The sequence below is a fragment of the Castor canadensis genome, chromosome 15, assembly GCF_047511655.1.
Source record: "Castor canadensis chromosome 15, mCasCan1.hap1v2, whole genome shotgun sequence".
In the NCBI taxonomy this organism is placed as follows: Eukaryota; Metazoa; Chordata; class Mammalia; order Rodentia; family Castoridae; genus Castor; species Castor canadensis.
The window spans coordinates 50,852,112-50,875,569 of NC_133400.1; the positions used below are offsets into that span (position 1 = coordinate 50,852,112).

Here is a 23,458-nt window from a genome sequence, read left to right on the forward strand (position 1 = left end):
ACTCAACCTTCATATGGACTCTTTCCTCTGTGTCTATCTGCCCTCTCTAATTCTTATCAAGACACAGGAGTTTTTGGATTAATGTCTCACCATACCCTATTATGATCTTAACAACTTATGTTTGCAGTAGCAGCAGGAAAGAACTCTTTGTGGAGGCAACATATCTTTTGAGGACACATTCAACCCATAACAGCTATTGTAGAGAAGTAAAATTGATATTTTTATTGATTTTACATATTGCAACCTTAAAACATCTTGAAAACTTCTCCATCATGTCACGTAAAAACAGAGGTACTTTTACATCTTCTTTTGTGATCTTTTTTTCTGTAATTTTCCTATCTAGATACTATACTACAATCATTAATAGAAGAGTACGAATGTTCTGATTTCTTCCTAAGGGAATAAGTCTCAGGGAAAAATTATTCTACCTTTCATCATGACATATGGTGCTAATTATGGCTTTTCAAAGATTAAGGATGTTTAATACTATTCCTGGTTTTTGGAGTATTTTTATCATGAAGGGATGTTAGATTTGTTCCTTCATAATAGCTTTTACTAAGCGAATCATATGGTTGTTATTTTCCTCTCAACCCAATCAATATTATGTTTACATTAATAGATACTAACATTTTAAACAAAACTTGAACTCAAGAAAAATTTCACATGTTCATGGTGTCTAATCTTTTCTAATATGTTGCTGGGTTCAGTTTGATGCTATTTTGTTGACAATTCTTATGTCCATATTCATAATAGATGCTGATTTATTTTCATGTGATGTTATTGTCTAATTTGTTATCAGAGTGACATAATCTCATAGAATGAATTGAGAAATGCCAAATTCTCTTTGGGACAATTTTTAGAGTTTGTAAATGGATAAGATTAATTCATCTTTAACTATCTGATAGAATTTACCAGTGCATCCCTGCCCTGAGTATTTCTCGGAGGGAAGTAAGTTCACTACTAATGAAATTGTCTTACCTCTTACAGTTCCCACTAGATTTTAATATTCTTGAGTAGGGTTAGTTAATGCATTTGTAAGATTATATGTCACCTATGTTATCTATTTTATTGTAGCATAATTATTTATGCTGTTCTCTTATAATCATTTTATCATAGATTATTGAACCATACTCTGAAGAACAAAAATTGAGTTCATGACAGGCATGATAGTGTATGCCTATGATTCCCACACTCAGGAAGCTGAGTCAGGAGGATTAAGAACTCAAGGCCAGTCTGGACTACAAAATGAGACCCTGTCTCACCCCCCAATGAATTTTTTCTAGCTTTGCTTTTATCACAATGATGTAATAAGTTCTTTTTATATGACTCCTAGAACATACTTGTATTCCTTTGGGTAGCTAAAATGAAATTTGCTGTACAATATGATTTAATTTTGGCTGTTATTATTATGAAAATTGTGCTAAATTATTCTTGAAAGAGGATAATACCTATTGTAATAATATTGTGGTAGTATATATTATGTTAGCTCTCTGTTAGGGTGTGACATTAGAAAATTTTGTTGTTGCAGTGGTAAGCAAAATAAATGTAATTATTTTGCTTTGCATTTCCCTCATCATAAATAAGAATGAACATTAATTAAAACGTGTAGTGGTCAAGTTCTGTCTCTTGAATGACCTGTTTATATACTTTGCTAATTTTTTATTTGTTTCTGCCTTTTTATGGAGTTATATATTCTTATTTTGGCACTTTCTATTGTATGTAAATGCATAAATCATCCATTGTTATATTGTAATTTGACTTCAATTTTGAATAAGATATTTTTTATTTTGACAGAATATAAATGAATTTTCTATGTTTAAGGTTTTTTTTTGCATTTAGTTCTGTAATCAACTTTAAATTCTGTTTTTGAAAGGTGTAAATCTGAATTTGTCACTAATGTTGACCAAATGGATGCCTATGTCTTATCAGTGTTGACCAGTGAAGCTCATTAAAAACTGTAAACTTCTCATATTGGACTGATGGTGATGAAATCTAGTTTCTTGTAAGCCACATACTTGGGCTAAAGACCATTTACATACGAGACACCTATACCTTCTCTTCTGACTCATATGCCTCCCTAGAAAAACATATTGATGGAATTCCTAATAGGCCTTCTTTCCTGATAGGACACACGACTCTGTTGATGGATAATGTTTTCACCAAAGGGAATGACTTCATCTCCAAGACTGGAAACCAGCTCTCAGTATTCTGTTCACCAAAAATAAACCATGCCTTCACAAATCATCTTAGAGATCAGATCTGATACCTAATTAGAATTTCTCCAATATTTGAAAGAAGACCCTTCCAAGGTCCTCTGGGAGCTATATTTACAAGTTCATTTTCCACTACTTACAGATCAGGGATTAGACAATGCCTTGACAGTATGCTGAAGAATGTATCTATTGGCTCTCCAAAGGCCAGATTGATTGTTTTATCCTGATTCTGTATAACTCATTCATAATAACTAAAATACAGTCATATTTTCTATATGTTGTCATATTTTAAACCATATTATTGATGTATGATTTACATATAAAAGCTATTTATATTTATTAGATGTATCACAATGAGTTTGTGGATAAGCATATGCCCATAAAACCATCACCACAATCAAGGCTATGAACAAAGCCACCACTTCCAAAAGTGTTTTTTGCATTCTTTATCATTAATGTGTGTCATTGCTTTTGCTTTTGTTGTAAGTCCAATTGAAATAAGGTCTTCTGCCTTAGAAAATCTTAAGTATACAATAAAAAATTTTCACATTTGACACTATGCTATACACTAGGTCCCTAGACCTTATTTATTTTGCATAACTGTAACTTTGTACACTTTAACCTACTCTCTTCCCTTTCTCTAGATCTTTTTGACCACCATTATACTTCTTGCTTCTATGAATTTATTTTATATTCCATATATAAAAGTTCATATTAGTTCACTCAGCATTTTTCTATGTCTATGTTTTTTTTTTACTTAACATAATACACTCCAGGTTCATTCATGTTGTTGTAAATGGAAGGATTTCCTTCTTTAATGTCGAATAATATGTCATTGTATGCATATAGGACAATCTATCTCTTTGTTTATCAGGCTGTGACCACACCTTGGCTATTGTGAATAAGCCTTCAATGAGCTTGACAGTGAACATGTCTCTGGCATACTGGTTTCCATGTGTCTGAAGCAAGGAAGTTGCATTTATGGATCATATGATAGTCCTATTTTAATTTTTATGTACTTCCGTAATGTTTTCCATATTGGATGTACCAAATTTCTATTTCTAGCAACAGTGTAGAGGGTTTCTTTTTCTTTACAATCTTATTTGAAACAAGAGTGAGGTGTTATTTCACTATGGTTTTGATTTGCATTTCTAATGATTGGTGATGTTGAACACGTATGCCTATTATGTATTTGTGTGTCTTTGGTGGAGATGGGGCATAGAAATAAGAACATCCTTGTTCTAACTATCTAAAATAAATCTGGGAGACAATTGGAAAAATGTTTAGGTCACAAACACTTGTTCTAGGAATTTCTCTGCTAAGCCATTAAAATGAAAAAGCCTGTTTTTTTTTCCTGAAAAATAAAAGAAAATTGCACCCATGACCTTAAGATTAGAGCTTTACATGTTAAATGCCACTGCTCATGAATCAGATCTTGCCAGCTCTCTCAAGCACTGAAAGTGCCAATGAGTTTTCCTCCTATCAACTTAAATTGATTTGTCTGTTTTAATAAACCCCCAAGCTCTTTTTTCCCCTCTGAACATACAAGACCACATCAGTCTGTGTATTTGTGTACCAAATGGCAATACTATTTTTATTTCCAAACAAACATTCACTATTAGAAATCCATCCCTGTATTTGGTACTTCTTTGAAGAGATGTTTATTCAAGTTCTTCCTATCTTTAAATTAGTTTTATTTTGCTAAGGAAATGAAATCAGTATTTCAAAGATATATTTTAAAGATATATTTAATTCTTATTGAAGCATTATTCACAATAACCAGGAAATGGAACAAACCTTAGTGTCCATAAAGGTACACACTCACGTACACACACAATGACATGCTATTCATTCTTAAAAAATAAGGAAATACCATCATTTGTGACAACACAGAAGAACCTGAAGGACATTATGCTAAGAGTAATAAGACAGGTATAGAAAGTCAATTGCTGCATGATCTCACATATAGTATCTAAAAAGTTAAATTCATAGAAACAGAAAGTAGAATGTGTGTAAATAGGGATAGTGATGGGAGAGAAAGGGGATTTGTTGGTCAAAGGATACAAAGTTTCAGTTAGATAAGAGTAATCAGTTCTAGAGCCCTAGTGTACTACATAGTGAATGTAGTCAATAAAAATGTATTGTAGACCTGATAATTGCTAATAGAGCAGATTTTAAATACAACCATGAGAATGATAAACATGTAATTATGATGAATGTGTTGCATAGCTTGAATTGATAATTCTGCAATGTTTAGATGTATCAAGGCATCACATTAAATACAATAAAGGTACTAATTTTCTAACAAAAGAAAATAACTGAGGTAATGAAAGCAAAAGAAGACTACTCGGGTTGTTGACATGGAAGGAAAATGGGGGGGGGGAGCATGGGGAAGAAAGAATAATAGAGGGAGCAAATATGGTCAAAGTCCATTTTGTGGCTGCATGGAACTGTCAGGATGAAACTCCATACTATGTACAATTTAATGTGTGACAATAAAGTAAAAGAATAAACAATTGTTTTAGAAATGAATTATGTGAATTTTAAGTGAAAAGAATATACATTTTACTAACTTCCATTTTACTACTGATATAATTTTTATACTATGACAAAATAACAATAACCCAAAATTTACCATCTTAACTATTTTATCAAGTGGTATTAAGTAAATTCACATTGTTTTACAACCATTATCTAGAACTCTTTTCATTGTGGAAAGTTAAAGGTCTCTATGAATTAAACAGTAATTTCCCACTCCCCCTCTTTTCATTCCCAGACAATCATTGCTTTAATTTCTGTCTTTATGAATTTGATTACTCTTGGTATCCCATGTCAGGGAAATCATACAGTATTCATCTTTTTGTGAATGGCTTATTTTACTTAGTGTAAGGTCCTCAAGTTTTATCCACAATATAAATGTATTTGAATTTCCTTTAAGACTGACTAATAATACATGTGTGTATGTGCCATGTTTTGCTTATCCATTCATCCACTGTTGGACATTTTGGATTATTCTATCTTTTGACTGTTGTGAATCATGATGCAGGGAACATGAGTGTTCAAAGAACTTTTTGAGGCTTTGCTATGAATATTTTTGGTGTATATACTCAGAAATGGAATTCTAGATCACATAGCATTTACATTTTCAATCTTTTGAGGAACCAGCATTCTATTTTTTTCTGAAGTATGGAAGTTAATATTCCATTTTACCTTCTGTATGCTTGTAATTTTAAATTTAAAAATTATACATATATAATCATAAAAAGTGATGCAATAACTAAAGGAGCCTTATTTTCCTGTTTATATTTTAAATATTTCTACAATAAATATGCATTACAATTTACAATTAAAAAACATTATTTTAAGAGCTTACTTCATCAATATGTTTGATTGCTTTTCATATATTTTAATCATCACATTAAGTCGATCCGTCAGTGAATATATAGATTCTATTATGAAAACAAATAAATTGAATGTATTAAATTTCTGAAATTATTGCTCTATGCTCACATAACTCATTGCTATAGTTGTGAAAACTAAGCAAGCATAAAAAGGAGATAGGCAGGACACATAAGTTCTAAAGAGCAAAATATTTATAAATGAGAATAACTATTATTTTATAAAACACCTATTATGTACCAACAGTATGTCATTGTACATTTTCTTAATCTTACAAATAACTCAAAAAAAGAAGAAACAATCAGCATTTTCAAAACAAGAAATTCAGACACAGAGAAGCAAACTATGCATCTGGCAACTGATCAAACTTGACTGAGGTCCAGTGTGTGTGTGTGTGTGTGTGTGTGTGTGTGTGTGTGTGTGTGTGTGTGTGTGTGTGTGTGTGTCATGCTTAGGACATAGAATGCCAGAGGAATCTAAGATGACAAGCAAGACCTGCTTTCTTTTTGTAGCTGAAGGATATGGGAAGAATTTACTTAACCTATTATGTTTCCAACTGTATCAAATAACCTGAAAGAAACCACTTAAGTTGCTACTTAAAAAGGAACCAATGTAATGAGGATCCATAATAATCAATAAAAAATAGGCTAATAATGCAAGATATTTCAATGATAGAACATAAAATTTACATGACAGAAGACGGCTGCTTATGTAGCAGATAAATAAGACATGTGAAAGAAAATGTTAAGTAACATGAAAACAAATAACAGTTCCATAATAATAATTATGTTTTCTATTTTGCATTAAAAAGTGTTGTGTGAAGACTATAATAAATGCTTAGGAAGATATAAAGCGAAAATTAAAATCAAATGCCATAAGCAAATGCAAGAAAAATAGAAATGTGCAACATGTGTCAAGAGATCCAGATCAATCAATATTTCAAGAAACCAAGTAAACCGGAGGCTTTGCTTTGAGAGGGTCAATACTCTGCTAAAGATCCATATGATATACTAGGAGAAGCATGCTTCAAAAAATGACAGAATTTAAATGCTTGCATAAAAAGTTATACAATAAGAGCTATAATAATAGTTAATATAAAATCTATAATTGAAACAGTATTTTTTCAAATTATTTTAAATTGAAAGTTAAAATCATATTCATTTATCACATATATCATGATGCTGTGAAGCACACACATTGCACAATTGCTAAATCTGGTTATTTAAGTAACATGTGTGTCACCTTACATAGTTATTTTTGTGCTGAGAACAATTGATATTTATTCTCCTAGCATTCTAGAAGAGTACAGTGTATCTCCATTAACTATGGTCACTATGCTGTACAAAAGAGGTCTTGAAATTATTCCTATCTAATTGTAATTTTTGTCCTTTGACCAATATCAACATTTTCACAAATACCCTTCCCCCATAACTCTCTCCTTTCTCTGGTAACTACTACTCTACTCTCTATTTTTATGAGGTGAATGTTTTTAGATTAAATATATGATGACATCATGGAGTATTTGTCTCTTTGTGCATGGCTTGTTTCACTCAATATATTGTCCTCCATCTTCCTCCATGTTGCTGAAAATGATAGTATTTCATTATTTTCTTACACTGAGTAGTATTCCTGTGTCTGTGTGTCTGCGTGTACATGCATATCACATTTTCTTAATCCATTCATCTGTTTATGGAATTTTATGTTCTGTTTTATTTCTTTGGGACATATGCACAATGATGTGGTTCCTGGATCATATTGTGGTTCTTGTTGTATTAAAAACAGTATTTTAATAGCAATCTGATAGTAGTGTAGAATATGATTTAAAATTATGCCCTGGATATGGTAAAGGATTACAAGAAATATCACCTTTTAGTACTGTTACAATTTGAAAATTCAGCCCACAGCAAAATGAAAAGTTCATGACTCCACTAATTTAGAAACTTCAGTGTGGTATCATTGATGTTATAGATGAGAACATTTCACTTTTATTACTAGTGCAACATCTTATGGAATCATCCAATGACTGTTATTTAAATTCTCATTGTGAATAACTTAGAAATTGAGATCAGGAAACCAATGTCTTACTGAATTCAGAACCTCTTTTGGTTACATTGCTTGTAAATTTATTTTGCTCATAGAAAATACTTGAGAACAGAACAGAACCTATATACAAACAAGAATACACACACACACACTCACACACACATGTCTTTGCATATAGGGGATCAAAACTGAACTTGACTGGTCCATAGACTTACAGGAACAATGGCTATTAAAAACAATGAGATAATTTCACTGAAGGGCTTTTAAAGGTTTTGTAAAAAAATCGTATATATATTTTTAAATGCAGAACTAATATACAACCATTAAGCAGGCACAGATAGAAAGCAAAATTTTCCTCTCCCTCTCCAGCAATGATGTCTTTATTCTGTCCATCTCCCAGGTCTTCTTGTGTACTGCTAATTGTTTGAACTACATACTTTTACTTTTTTTGTACACCAGTATAAATTTATATATAGAAAAAACCCACATGAATGGATCACATAAATTATCTTTCTAGAAGCTAATACAAAAATTCTTCTAAGAGAAAGATCACCTTTATTAAAAGGAAACCTTCAATAAGTTGATAATAAGCAGAAAACTTTAATCTTTGAGAAAGACCCTAGCAGTCAAACATTTAATATTATTCTGAAATAAACAAAAACAGAAGGAAGATGCAACTTGATAAGAGCATATACTCAAAGCAATAAAAATTAGCATAGAGATTCATGCACATCTGTTTATGGTAGCACTATTCCCAAGAGCCAAGTTATGATATCAACCTAGGTGCCACCCTAAACAAATAGATTTTTAAAATAAAGACATGAAAGCTTGAGGAAGATAGTCTTGGGAAAACCAGTGGGAAGAGAGAGGGGGACAAGAAAGGGTGACGGGGACAGAATATTATCTAAGTACATAGTAGGCAAGTTATGAAAAACAAATAAACAAAATGTTGAAGCAGATACTTCCTCAAGAAGACAAAAATGGCCTGTATCACCAAAGTGGGCAGAGACTGAGAAACACTTGTGAAGGTTTCAAGTCACTCAGGGGTACAGGCTCACTAAAAGTCTGTCACTTATGTGTAGGATTTTAAAACACTTCCTGTTTTTGCATATTTTTCAATAAGACATTTAGGCACCTTATAATAACAAAAAGACTGGCAGCAAAGTTCAGATTCTGTTAAAAACAATGTATCTAAGGAAATTAAATAATAAGGTAGATAAAATAACTGCTTTAAACAAAATCTTAGCCTCTGACATTAATAGTTACTCACAGTAAGCAGTGAAAACAAGCTATCTCCAGGCAAGATAAATGTAAAAGTTGACAGTGAAGGACCTTATATTCTTTTTATCCTATACATTCTATCTGGCTTTAACAAGAAAAAGTTAGGAAGCATACATAAACTGAGGACCCAAAGCAAGTATGAGCACCAGATTCAGATAGAGACAAGATTTTAAAATAATGAGAGGAAAAATTTAAAATAACTATGATTAATATTCTAAATAATTTAAGGGAAAGTTGGACAATATGAAAGAACAGATGAATAATGTGCAGAAACATGGAAACTCTAATAATAAAAATAAATATAAATAAATTAAAAAGAATTAAAATGAAATGATAAAACTCTAAAACACTGAGATAGAAGTAAAGAACATCTTTTATGCCTATTAGTGACACAGGCAAGGAAAGAATTGGTAAGCATGAAGATATGTCATTAGAAATTTTCCAAGTTGAAAGACAAAGAGAAAAAATAATGAAAAATGAAGAAAAGTATCCAAGAACTGTGGGGCAACTGCAAAAGGTGCAATATGAATAACAAATGACAAAAGAAGAAAGGAAGGAATGAAACAAGGAAGAAAGGAAAAAAGGAAACATTTGAGGTATAATGCTTGAGAATTTTTAATATTAATGCAAGCCATGTACCTAGGTATCTGAAAAAATGCAAATGAAAATCAAAACCAAATTTGTACCTAGACATATTATATTCAAAAAGAAAATCAAAGATAAAATTCTAAAAAAAGGACAAAATGGAAAATAAATTTACTTACTGAAAAAAGTTGTAAATTACATTGACTTCATATCATGCAAGAAAAAGACATCACATATATCTACAAAGTAGCAACAGAAAAACCATCTTTACATGCTCATCCTCCCTGGGACCTTGCAGTTCCAGTTCCTCTGTGTACACAAATGCACTGCATCCTGAGTTTTGCCAACACTTTATGAATGCTCCTGCCTCAAAATCAAAGCTATCACTATAGAAAGCTAGCCTACATCCCTGGAGCAACTGCTGCTCTATATATGCCACATTCCAAAGCCTGGCTGTGTAGTCACTCTGCAAGCACCTGCATTGCAGATACCAGAACTACAGAAGCAGCAGGCATATCTACAATTCAGTCCTCAAAGTATCAGTAGCTCAGAATACAACAGTACATGGAACTCAGAGCCACTGCTACTCCATGTGCACTTGTGGTCCAGACTCCAAATCTCTAGCAACTCCACAGTTGCCACATCTAAGACACTGGTGTCACCATTGTTACAAGTACCTTTCAGAAATATATGACACCATGATGTATCTTCCCTGAAACTGCTTCATCCAGGATAGTAAAAACAATGATCAGGAGAATCCTAACAGTTTTGCTACCAAAGACCCTGACAGTCCCCTGTTGCACACACCCACATGAGTGGGCAATGAAGACTCCAGCAATCTTCATCAGTGCCACCACAGAAGACTGAGCTCCATGGACATGAACCTGCTGCACCCTCACTGGATCCTGAACTGCCTCACCACACCTAGCTAACAGGTTCACAACCACCACAAGTGGATATCTTTCTGCACAAAAACCAGTCCATAAAGTCTGGAAGAGGTGAGTACTCCATAACTGCACAGACATCAATGCAGACAAGAAACAAGAAAAACCAAGGGAAAACATTACCATAAAAGAAATACTCCTTTCTTCCATAAACACATGCTTATGATGTGCTTGAAAAAGTATTCAAATAATTGTCTTAAGGAAGGTAAAATAAAGCCCTGATATATAACTTTGCAAAAAGCAGGAAAACATAGATGCTTAACAGAGCAAGTGAATTAATGAAGAACCAAATAGAAATTCTGTAACTAAAGCATCAAATGAATAAAATGAAAGCTATGGTAGTGAGTATCAACAGCAAAATTGATCAAGCAGAAGAGAAAAAAATCTATAAACTCAAAGGAAGGTTATTGGAAAATATACAGTCAGGAAGTAAAAAGAAAAGGAATGAAGATTAATGAAGAAAGCCTAGGGGATTTATGGGACAGGATCAAGAGAAATTATGTATGTGCTTACATTAAAGGAATTATAAACAAAGAAGAGAAAGGGAGAAGAATGCTTATTTAAATTAAAGGTTTCAAAAAATGCTCCCTAGAAAGGAGAAATGATATAAACATTCAAGTTTGAGAAGCTAAATGTTTCCAATCAAGTTCAAGCAAAAAGTATTTCACCAAGACATATTATAATCAAAGACAAAATCAAAATTCAAAATAACAAAGAATCTTAAAATCATAAAAAAGTTTACTTATATACAGAGGAGTTATCCATAAAAGCTATTGTTAAATTTCTAAGCAGAAACGTTACAGGTTAGGAGGGAGGGAGAAGATATTTTCAAAGTGCTTGGAGAAATAAAAACCTCCCAGAGAATAATGATGTACTCAGAAAGGTGTAATGCAGAAATGAAGGACAGATAAAGATTTTACCTGACATGGCAAAGCTGAGAAAGTTCATCATGATCATGCCTTCCTTACAAATAATGCTAAAATGAGTTTTTCAATCTGAAATTCAAGGACACTAAATAACATGAATACATATGAAATTATAAAAGTCACTGGAAAAATATGAGTAAAATGTAGTCAAAATTCAGAGTACTCTAATTCTATTAGGGTGATATGAAAATAATTTGTGTCCATAAAATAAAGTTCAAAAGACAAAAATATTGAGGTATCCATAGCTATAATAATTTGTTAAGGGATACATATTATAAAAAATTAATTGTGACATCAAAAACAAAGTGATGGGTGGGAGTAGTAAAAGTATAGAGTTTTATAATCAATACAAGTACTTTTTAATTGGCTTAAAATAGATTGGCATAGATCAAGATGTTACATGTAAGCATCATGGTAAGCACAAGCAAAAAACAATGTGTGGATGCTGAATTTATAAAAAAGACAAAACTATATTCTGCCTACAAAAGAGTCACAATAGCTTTAAGAACACTAAAACTGAAAGTGAAGGGACAGAAATAGATATTTTTCGTTGAACTAGTATTTGATATTTATTTTACAAATGTCCCATTAAATGACATAAATAAAGAACATGAGAAGACACAGAAACAAATAAATTAATTCAGAGGTGCCCTAAACAAACACCAAAGTGATACAGAGGACACTATAAATACAGAAAAAAAATGAATTAAAGATGAAAATAAAAATTTTATTTTATTTTATTTTTTTTATGCAATCATTAAAGGATACACATACCTTAATTTATTTTAAATTAAAGCACATAACTGTAGATGAAATAAAATGGTGGTTGTGCATATAGCTCAGTAGTAGAGCAAGCGTACATTCGATACCCAGCACACACACAAAAACTGTTGGTTGGAGCAACCAGCAAGTGTTGACTATGACAAGAAATGTACCTAGTAAACACCAGGTGATTGTGAGTCATACAGAGAAGTCATCTGTTAGTAATTGAGAAGAGGCCCACCCATGACAGTTCAAGGACGGGGGAGGAGAAGCTTTTTATAAATCTAGAGTTGTCACCTTGGAAGAATAACCAGTCTTCTTGGACTATAGACCTGAAAAGAAATTGAAACATATTCTCTAGTCTACTTATGCCTTTTTCAGTAAACATATCTTGTGCCAGGCCCACCAATGGCTATTCCAGCCCTTGAGGCTTCATGACCCTTCTGGCTACATCTCCATCACAACTGCATCTTCCCTTTTGCCTTTCAGTTCAAGCTACTGAAAGAGAATTTCTGCCTAACTCCACATTTCAAGACAGGGTACAAGTTATACTTAACCAAGTTGCCCACTATGGTAGGGGATGGGCTGGGGAAAGCAGGGACTTATGTAACTATGTCCATTCAGCAGGGACCACAAATATGGCACAATACTGACCTACCCAGCCCTAAGTGAGACATTTACTTTTTTTTTTTTTTTTTGAAAATAAAAATTTTAAAGAGGAGGTGACCAAAGACATGGAAAACCTCAGAAAAAAGAATCAAACAGAAACACAAAGCACAATGGAAGAACACTTCACCAGACTAGAACAAGTGGAAGACAAAAATCTCAGAATTCAAAGATAAAATAGAAATTAAAGAAAAAAAACTGAAGAAATGTTAGTCAAACAACTCAAAAGTGTGTGAAAAATATGCAAGAACTCATCAACTCCATCAAATGAACAAACCTGAGAATCATGTTTTTTATTTATTTTTTATTTTTTTATTGTGAAAGGGAACTTCCTTTGTTAGGTTTATTCCTAGGTATATTTTAAGTCATTGTGAATAGGATAATTTTCCTGATTTCTTTTTATTTATTTATTTATCCATTTATTCATATATGCATACATTGTTTGGACCACTTCTCCCCTCTGCCCCCCTACCCCCTCTCTCTCCCCTGCAACCCCCTCACTTCCAGGCAAACCTGTTCTACCCTTTTCTCCAATTTTGTTGAAGAGAAGACATAAGCAATAATAAGAAAGACAAAGCATTTTTGCTTGTTGAGATAAGAATAGCTATGCAGAGAGATTCCTAGCATTGATCCATGTGCAAGTGTGATACAAACAAAACTGATTCATCACTACCTGACCTAGTTCCTGATCACCTTCCCATAGTGTTCTCTGTCACTTTCAGGTTTCTGTATTGGCTCCTCTGCAGTGGGGACATCAAACATTTTCATGTTTTGGGTTTCTTACCTATCCCCATACTTCCTGTATATGCTCTCCCCTTAGTATGTGACCCAAGTCCAACAACATTGCAGTATTTGCCCTACATCTAAAGTCCACATACGAGGGAGAACATATGATTTTTGGTCTTCTAAGCCTGGCTAACCTAGCTCAAGATGGTATTCTCCAGGTCCATCCATTTACTTGAGAATGATAAGATTTCATTCTTCTTCATGGCTGAGTAAAACTCCATTGTGTATAAGTACTATATTTTCTTAATCCACTTGGCAGTAGTGGGGCATCTTGACTGTTTCAATAACTTGGCTATTGTGCTGTAATAAACATGGGTGTGCAGGTGCCTCTGGAGTAACCTGGGTTACATTCCTTCAGGTATCTTCCCAGGAGTGGGATTGCTGGATCATATGGCAAATCTATGTTTAGATTTTTAAGAAGCCTCCATATGTTTTCCCAGAGTGGTTGCATTAGCTTGCATTTCCATAAGCAGTGTGCAAGTGTTCCTTTTTCCCCACAGCCTCTCCAGCACCTGTTGGTGGTGTTTTTGATAATAGCTCTTCTAACAGGAATGAGGTGGAATCTTAGTGTGGTTTTGATTTGCATTTCTTTTATGGCCAGAAATGGTGAACATTTTTTTCATGTGATTTTTGTCCATTTGAATATTTTTCTTTTGAGAAAGTTCTGTTTAGTTCAGTTGCCCATTTCTTTATTGGTTCATTGATTTTGGGAGAGTTTAGTTTTTTAAGTTCCTTGTATATTCTGGTTATCAGTCCTTTGTCTGATGTATAGCTGGCAAATATTTTCTCCCACTCTGTGGGTGGTCTCTTCAGTTTAGAGACCATTTCTTTTGTTGTGAAGAAACTTTTTAATTTTATGAAGTCCCATTTGTCCATCCTTTCTCTTAATTGCTGAACTGCTGGGGTTCTATTGAGGAAGTCCTTGCCTATACCTATTACTTCCACAGTATTCCCTGCTCTTTCCTGTAGTAACTTCAAAGTTTTGGGTCTCATATTAAGGTCCTTTACCCATTTTGAGTTGATACTAGTATAAGGTGATAAACATGGATCTAGTTTCAGTTTTTTTGCAGGCAGATAAACACTTTTTCCCAGCCACATTTGTTGAAGACACTGTCTTTTCTCTGAATCATGGGTATTGAAGGAGAAGAGATCCAAGAAAAATGAATTCATAATATATTCAATAAAATAAAAATGGAGAATTTCCCAAATCTTGAGAAAGTTTTGCCCATTCAGGTACAGGAAGCCTCAAGGACACCAAACACACTTGACCAAAATAGAACCTCACCATGCATATTTTCATTAAAGCAACAAGCACAGAGAATAGAGAAAGAATACTGAAGGCTGTCAGAGAGAAAATAAAGCAAATAATACATAATGTAAACCCTTAAAAATCACAGCAGATTTCTCAACAGAAACCTTAAAATTAAGAAGGGCATGGAGTAAGGTATTTCAGTCACTGAATGAAAATAACTTCAACCCTAGGATACTTTAACTAGCAAAACTATCATTCAAAATAGATGGAGCAATAAAAACCTTCCATGATAAGCAGAAACTAAAACAGTATATGACCACCAAGCCACCACTACAAAAGATCCTCCAAGGAATTCTGCACACAGAAGATGAAAACAAACAAAACCATTAGAAGATAGGAAGTATCAAACCCCAGGAGAAGAAGAGACAAGGAATCAGAGAGTAGCATTGATTCAGCTGCACACAAATACTTAAACAACAAAAACACCCAAATGGCAGGAATCACTACATACCTATCAATATTATCACTGAATGTCAATGGACTCAACTACCCCATCAAGCAGTTTGACACTGCTTGTCAAACTAGATTAGAAAGTAAGATCCAACAATCTGTTGTTTACAGGAAACCCATCTCATTGATAGAAAAAACACTGGGTTAGGGTGAAAAGCTGGAAGAAGATTTACCAAGCCAATGGACCTTTAAAACAGGCAGGAGTAGCAATTCTTATATCTGACAAAGTAGATTTCAAACCTACATTGATCAAACTAGATAAAGAAGGATATTTCATACTAATAAAAGGGGAACTACACTAAAAGGAAATAATTATCAATCCTGGTGCACCCAATGTCTGTGCACCTAATTTCATTAAGCATACACTAAAGGACTTATTAGCACATATGGACTCCAACACAGTGGTAGTAGGAGTCTTTGATACCCTGTATCACCAATAGATAGGTCATACAAACAAAAAAGTCAGTAAAGAAATTCTAGAACTAAATCACACAATAAACTTGAGAATCATGGGCATTAAAGAAGGAGAAGAGGTGCAAAAGGGATTTGTAATATATTCAACAAAATAGTAACAGAAAATTTCCCAAATCTAGAGAAAGCTATGCCCATTCAGGTACAGGAAGCCTCCAGGACACCAAACAGACTTGACAAAAATAGAACTACCCCATGACATATTATAATTAAAACAACAAGCACAGAGAATAAAGAAAGAATATTGAAGGCTGTAAAAGAGAAAAACAAATAACATACAAAGATAAACCCATCAAAATCACAACAGATTTCTCAATGGAAACCTTAAAAGCAAGAAGAATATGCAGTGAGGTCTTTCAGGCACTGAATGAAAATAATTTTAACCCTAGGTTACTCTACCCAGCAAAACTATCATTCAAAATAAATGGAGCAATAAAAGTCTTCCATGATAAATAGAATCTAAAACAATATATGACCACCAAGCCACCACTACAAAGGGTTCTTCAGAAATTCTGTGCAAAAAAATGAAAGCAAACAAAATCATGAGAGGATAGGCAGAACCAAACCACAGGAGGAGAAAAGACAAGGAATCAAAAAGTAACATTGATTCAGTTGCACAAAATCAAAAAACAACAAAACAACTAAATAACAGGAATCATCACATACCTATCAATACTAACACTGAATGTTGACAGACTTAATTCCCCCATAAAAAGGTACTGCTTGGCAAACTGGATAAAAAAGGAAGATCCAACAATCTGCTGTCTACAGGACTCTCATCTCATTGACTGAAACAGGCACTGGTGAGGGTGAAAGGCTGGAAGAAGATTGACCAAGACAATGGCCCCCCAAAATAGGCAGGAGTAACAATAGTTATCTCGGACAAAGTAAAATTCAAAGATACATTGCTCAAATGAGATAAAGAAGGACACTCCATACTAATTAAAGGGGAAATATACCAAAAGTTTGTAACAATTATCAACCTATATACACCCAGCATCAGTGCACCCACTTTCATCATACACACTCTGAAGAACCTAAAAGCATATATAGACTCCAACTCAGTGGTAGTGGGAAACTTTAATGCCCCCTATCACCAATAGATAGGTCATCCAAACAAAAAAAATCAATAAAGAAATTCTAGAACTAAATCACACCATAGATCAAATGGACCTAACTGATGTCTATAAAATATTTCACCCAACATCTGCACAATATACATTCTTCTCAATAGCCCATGGAACGTTATCCAAAATTGATCATATCTTGGAGCACAAGGGAAGCCTCAGCAAATATAAGAAAATAGAAACCATCTCTTCATTCAATCTGATCACAATGCATTAACAACAACAAAAACAAAAGCAGAAAATACACAAACAATTGGATGGTGAATAACATTTCGCTTAATGATCAGTGGGTCATAGATAAAATAAAAGAGGAAATTAAAAGGTTTCTGAAAGGTAAAGAAAGTGAGAACACAACTTACTAGAACCTATAGGACACAGCAAAGGCAGTCCTAAGAGGAAAGTTTATAGCCGTGAGTGCATATATTAAAAAGACAGAAAAAGCTCAGATTCCTAGAAAAACAAGGAGAAGCAAAATCCAAATCAATGAGGAGAAAAATAATAAAAATAAGGGCCCAAATTAATAAAATAGAGACAAAAAAAAAAAAAACCCAAACCGTACAAAGAATCAATGAAACAAAAAACTGGCTCTTTGAAAAAATAAACAAGATTGACAAAACTCTGACTTAAATAAGGAGGGAAAAGACCCAATAGTAAAATCAGAAACAAAAAAAGAGAGGTAAAACAAACACTAAGGAAATCCAGGGAATCACTAGAGACTACTTTGAGAACCTATATTCCAATAAATTTGAACATCTTGAAGAAATGAGTGAATTTCTAGATATTTACAACCATACAAAGCTGTACCAAGAGGATATTATTCACCTAAACAGATCTATAACATGAAATGAAATTGAAGCAGCAATAAAGAGTCTCCCAAAAAAGAAAAGTCTAGAACCTGATGGAGTCTCTGCTTAATTCTATCATGCCTTTAAAGAAGAACTAATACCAATTCTCCTTAAACTTTTCCATGAAATTGAAAGGGGGCAGGAACACTTCTTAACTCATTCTATGAAGCCAGGATTATACTCATCCCAAAACCAGAAAAAGACACATCCTAAAAGGAGAACTATAGGCCAATCTCCTTAATGAACACTGATGGAAAAATCCTCAATAAAATAATGCCAAGCTGAATCTAACAACATATCAGAAAGTTCATTCACCATGACCAAGTTGGCTTCATCCCAGGGATGCAGGAGTGGCTCAACATATGCAAATCAATAAGTGTAATGCAACAAATTAATAGAAGCAAGTAAAATCACCACTTGATCATCTCAATAGATGCAGAAAAAACTTTGATAACATTTAAGACCAGTTCATGATAAATGCCTTGAGATAACTAAGAATAGAAGGAATGTACCTCAACATTATAAAGGCTATATATTACAAACCAATATCCAACATCATACTTAATGGAGAAAAACTGAAACCATTTCCCCTAAAATGAGGAATGAGACAAGGCTACCCACTCTCTCCATTCCTATTCAGCATAGTCCTGGAATTCCTAGCCAGAGCAATAAGGCAAAAAGAAGTAATAAAAGAAGTACAAATAGGTAAAGAAACTGTCAAAGTATCCCTTTTTGCAGATGACAAGATCCTATGCCACAAAGATCCAAAAAACTCAACTCAAAAACTCCTAGACAGCATAAAGAGCTTCAGCAATGTAGCAGGATAAAAAAATCAACTTACACAAAAAATCAGTAAGATTTCTGTACACCAACAATGAACAAATTGAGACAGGATATATGAAAACAATTCCATTTAGTATATCCTTAAAAAAAAATCAAATACCTAGGAGTAAATTTAGCAATAGATGTGAATGACCTGTTCAAGGAGAACTATAAACTGAAGAAATAGATCACGGAAAACTACAGAAGATGGAAAGATCTCCTGTGCTCATGGATTGGTAGAATCAACATAGTAAAAATAGCTATACTACCAAAATCAATCTGTATGTTTAATGCAATTCCCATGAAAATCCCAATGACTTTCATCACAGAGATTGAGAAACCTACCCTAAAGTTCATTTGGAAACACAAGAGACTGAGAATAGCCAAGGCAATACTTAGGAAAAGGAGCAATGCTGGAGGTATTACAATAAACAACATGGTACTGCCACAAAAACAGATATGAAGACCAGTGGAACAGAATAGAGGACTCACATATGAATCTACACAGTTATGCCCAATTCATTTTTGACAAAGCATCCAAAACATACAATGGAGAAAAGACAGCCTCTTCAACAAATATTTCTGGGAAAAGTGGTTATCTGCCTGCAAAAAAACTGAATCTCGATCCACACATTTCACCCTCTACTAGTATTAACTCGAAGAGGATTAACGACCTTAATATCAGACCTGAAACTCTGAAGTTAGTATAAGAAAGGGCAGGGAAAACTTTGGAAGCAATAGGTATAGTCAACAAATTCCTCAGTAGAACACCAATAGCTCAGCAACTATGAGAATGATGGACAAATGGGACTACATGAAATTAAAAAGCTTCTGCAAAATGAAAGAAATTACCTTTATGAAGAGACCACCCACGGAGTGGGAGAAAATATTCATTGGCTATATATCAGACAAAACACTGACAACCAGAATATACAAGGAGCTCAAAAACTAAACTCCCCCCAAATCAATGAACCAATAAAGAAGTGGGCAACTGAACTAAACAGAACTTTTTCAAAGAAAGAAATCCAAATGGCCAAAAAACACATGAAAATATGCTCACTGTCCTTAGCCATAAAGAAAATGCAAATGAAAACCACACCAAGATTCTTCCTCACTCCTGTTAGAATAGCTATCATCAAAAACACCACCACCAATAAATGTTGGTGAGGATGTGGGGAAAAAGTTACCCTCATACACTGCTGATGGGAATGTAAGCTAGTACAATCACTCTGTAAAACAATATGGAGGCTTCTTAAAAAACATAGATCTACCATATGATCCAGCAATCCCATTCCTAGGGATATACCAAAGAAATGCAACTCAGGTTATTCCAAAGGCACCTGCACACCCATGTTTATTGCAGTACTGTTCACAATAGTCAAGCTATTGAAACAGCCAAGATGCCCCACTACTGATGAATGGATTAAGAAAATGTGGTATTTATACACAATGGAATTGTACTCAGCCACAAAGAAGAATGAAATTTTGTCATTTGCAAGTAAATGGATGGAATTGGAGAACATCATCTTAAGCGAAGTTAACTTGGCTCAGAAGGCCAAAAATTATATGTTCTCTCTTATATGTAGATTATAGACTTAAACAAATGCAGTAATATTATTGGACATGGGTCACACACTAAGGGGAGAATGCATACAGGAGGAATAGGGAAAGGGAAGGAAACCTTAGACTTGAAAGTGTTTGATGTGCCCACTGTAGAAGAGCTAATAACATATTCTTAAACTGACAGAGGTCCCTATAAGAATGTGACCAGGAAGTAGTGAACTGACAGAGGTCCCTATAAAAAGGTGACCAGAAAGTAGTGAAGAGGTCTTGTAGAGATGAACCAATTTGGGTTGTAATACACATATGTATCCTAGCAATGCTAGGAATCTCTCTGTATAGCTATCTTTATCCCAAGCTAGCAATAATTCTATCTTTCTTATTATCTCTTATGTTTTTTCTTCAACCAAATTGGAGAAGAGGGCAGAATAGTTTCTAACTGGAAGCAAAGGGGGAGAGACAGTAGGGAGAGGACAGTAGGGGACAGGCAGGAGAGATAGCCCAAACAATGTATACACATCAGAATAAATCTATGAATAAAACAGTCCCATTGAATAACATAAATATATGAAGGATATATTTTAAAATGTTTTCAACAAAATATTCTCTATGTGGTTTAGTATCTGCACAAAGGGGAATTTTTTTCTTAATTGGAAGTAATATATTAATTTACACAGTTTTTTCTTATGTTAAAAATACTGTTCTTTTATTTTAAAGGTAGAAAAGTCATATTCTTACTCTTTTTGCTCCAGAGGGCTTACTGGGATTGTGCCAGATATGAAGCACATTTTCTACCACTGACCTACACATTGAGCTCCTAAGAAGAATTATATTCTTAAGTATAATTTTATTAGTATACTTAAAAAAAAATAATTTTAGAGTGAAAAAAGAAATAGATGTTTCATGCAAATGGATGCCAGAATAGAGTAAAGCTAGCTATACTTTTTTCATACAAGGGACTTTAAACTGATGTGTCACAGGACAATTAAAATATTTCATTATATAATGATAAAAGGTCAATTCATCAAGATAATATAACAAAGCCAGGCATGGTACTTCATGCCCATAATCCCAACTCTTAGGGGGAGGAGACAGGAGGATCACCAATCTGAGGCCGTCCTAGGCTATTGAGCATGAGCCTGTCTGAGTACAAAAGAAAAGAGATATAACAATTTCAGGTACATATACACCCACATTCTCCATAATATGGAGATTATTAGGAAATAGAAAATAGAAAAGCTCAACAACACTAATTGTTGTTTGCTTGAGAAGATAAACACCATTGGTAAAGCTTTAGAAACTGGAGAAAAAGAGAAAAGACTCAAATATCATCATAAAAGAAACAGGAAACATCACATCAGGTACCACAAAAAATCAAGTATCATAAAAAAGCATTATGAACAATCATATGCCTAAAACCTGGATGACTCAAAAGGAATGGACTATTCCTTGGCATATACAGTCTATCAAGATGGAATCCCATGGAAATAGAAAAATCTCAACAATGTAATGACAAGAGATTAAATTAGTAATAAAATGTCCCAGTAATGAAAAGCCAGGAATAGATGCCTTGGCAGTCTCTTATCTGGAATTTAAAGAACAAATGCAATCCTTCTTGAACTCTTCGAAAAACCTGAAAAGATGGGGATACTTCCACACCATTTTATCAGCCTAAGTCTGGTAACAAAACAAGACTAGTTATTCACAAAAAATGATAAATGCAGACCAATATACCAAATTCATGCAAAAATCTTCAACGAAATACCAGTAAACTGAATTCAACAGCACAACAATAATATAAAATGATGCTCCCAAGCTATGAACAGACAAGGAAGAAATTTAAATAAAGTATGTTATGTATAAGAAAGATTCCAAACATATGACATTCTTAAAAAGTCAATACTATATGGCAGTGAAAAGATTATTGGTGGCCTGAGATTTGGGTAGATGGAGAGATAAAGATGAGTAAGTAGAACACAAGGACGTTTTAGGTCAGTGAAAGTACTTTTTGTGATATTGTAATGATATTATGAATATTATTATGACATACATTTGCTAAAACCAATAGAACTGTACTACAAAAGTGAATCCTATGTAAACTGATTGGTTTATATTTCAAAACTGTTCAGGAATCAAAACAAATGTATCACACTAATGCAAGTATTAATAATAGAGGAAACTGTGAAGGAAGAGTAGGTTAATGGAAACTTAATACTTTCTGCTCAATTTTTTATAAATCTACAATGTCTCTAAAATCGGTCTATTAAATTATTAAATGAAACAATATCGAGATAAAATTTTGGTCTAAATATACAAAATCAGAGTACAATACATACATAGTTTTTTTTTGGCTGGCTAGGCCATGGAGTCTAGCAAAATTCAGAGGAAGAGAAGGTATGAAGAAGGAAATGTTTGGTCAGAGAACATAAGAGGAGGTTCTTTTAAGAGAAAAGGAGTAAAAAAGTGAAACATCGCAGTAATGAGAGAAAATAAGTCTATATAAATGGAACTCGGGGACTGAAGCAACTACCATGGGAAAATACTTAGAGATTTGTAAGAGGGTTTCCTCCACCTTATGCAATGTAACTCTGTCCCCTGCTTCCCTCAAAAACTCAGAAAATTTTATTCTTTAGAAACTTGGATTTTTGAATGCAAGTTGTGTTACATGAGCCCATGAATTTGCACAGGGATTTATGTTTCCATCCATGATGGAACATCAGTGACTATTCTACCATAAACTGTTTAAATACTGAACAAAAATATATGGAATAGTATTTAGAAACTGTAAAACAGTAAGTGCAATAGTGAATGAAAACAAAGAAGGATGCAAATAATGCTTCCCAACTTACTGACCAGCTACAGTTTGACAAAGAAGTCCTCATGGTCTCCTTAAGTCCATGAGACAAAATTCAGTGTTTGAGGAATCCAAGGCAGCAGAGCTACTTTAATCATTTCTTCCAAAACTCTACCTACATTTCTACCACAGTTAGCCAAAGCTCTCTTGGATCAGAATTTTGTACAGAACTTGGATATGTTGTAGAATATTCAGCTATGCTTTGTTTAAACATGGCAACTCTGGAGCTTAAAGCTAAATTTGAAATAGGGCATAATTATAAACAACTACTTCCAACGAAATTTTATTTTCCATTTGATTTGTAAACTGTAATTCCATCAGACACATCACATTATTGTTTCAAAATTTCTTCTTTCTGTTGTAAATCATAAGCAAACAATTTCTCCTTTCTGTTGGTGTTTAGTTAGAAATA

General features: G+C 33.6%; 1 protein-coding gene across 1 annotated transcript in view; it reads right to left on the reverse strand.

Moving 5' to 3' along the window:
- Ccdc7 (coiled-coil domain containing 7) overlaps positions 1-23,458 on the reverse strand; it is a 137,318-nt gene that overhangs the window by 91,939 nt on the left and 21,921 nt on the right. The window contains exon 8 of the mRNA XM_074055399.1: positions 5,587-5,662. Within this exon, the coding sequence (XP_073911500.1) occupies positions 5,587-5,662 (76 nt within the window). The remainder of the gene's footprint in view (positions 1-5,586; positions 5,663-23,458) is intronic.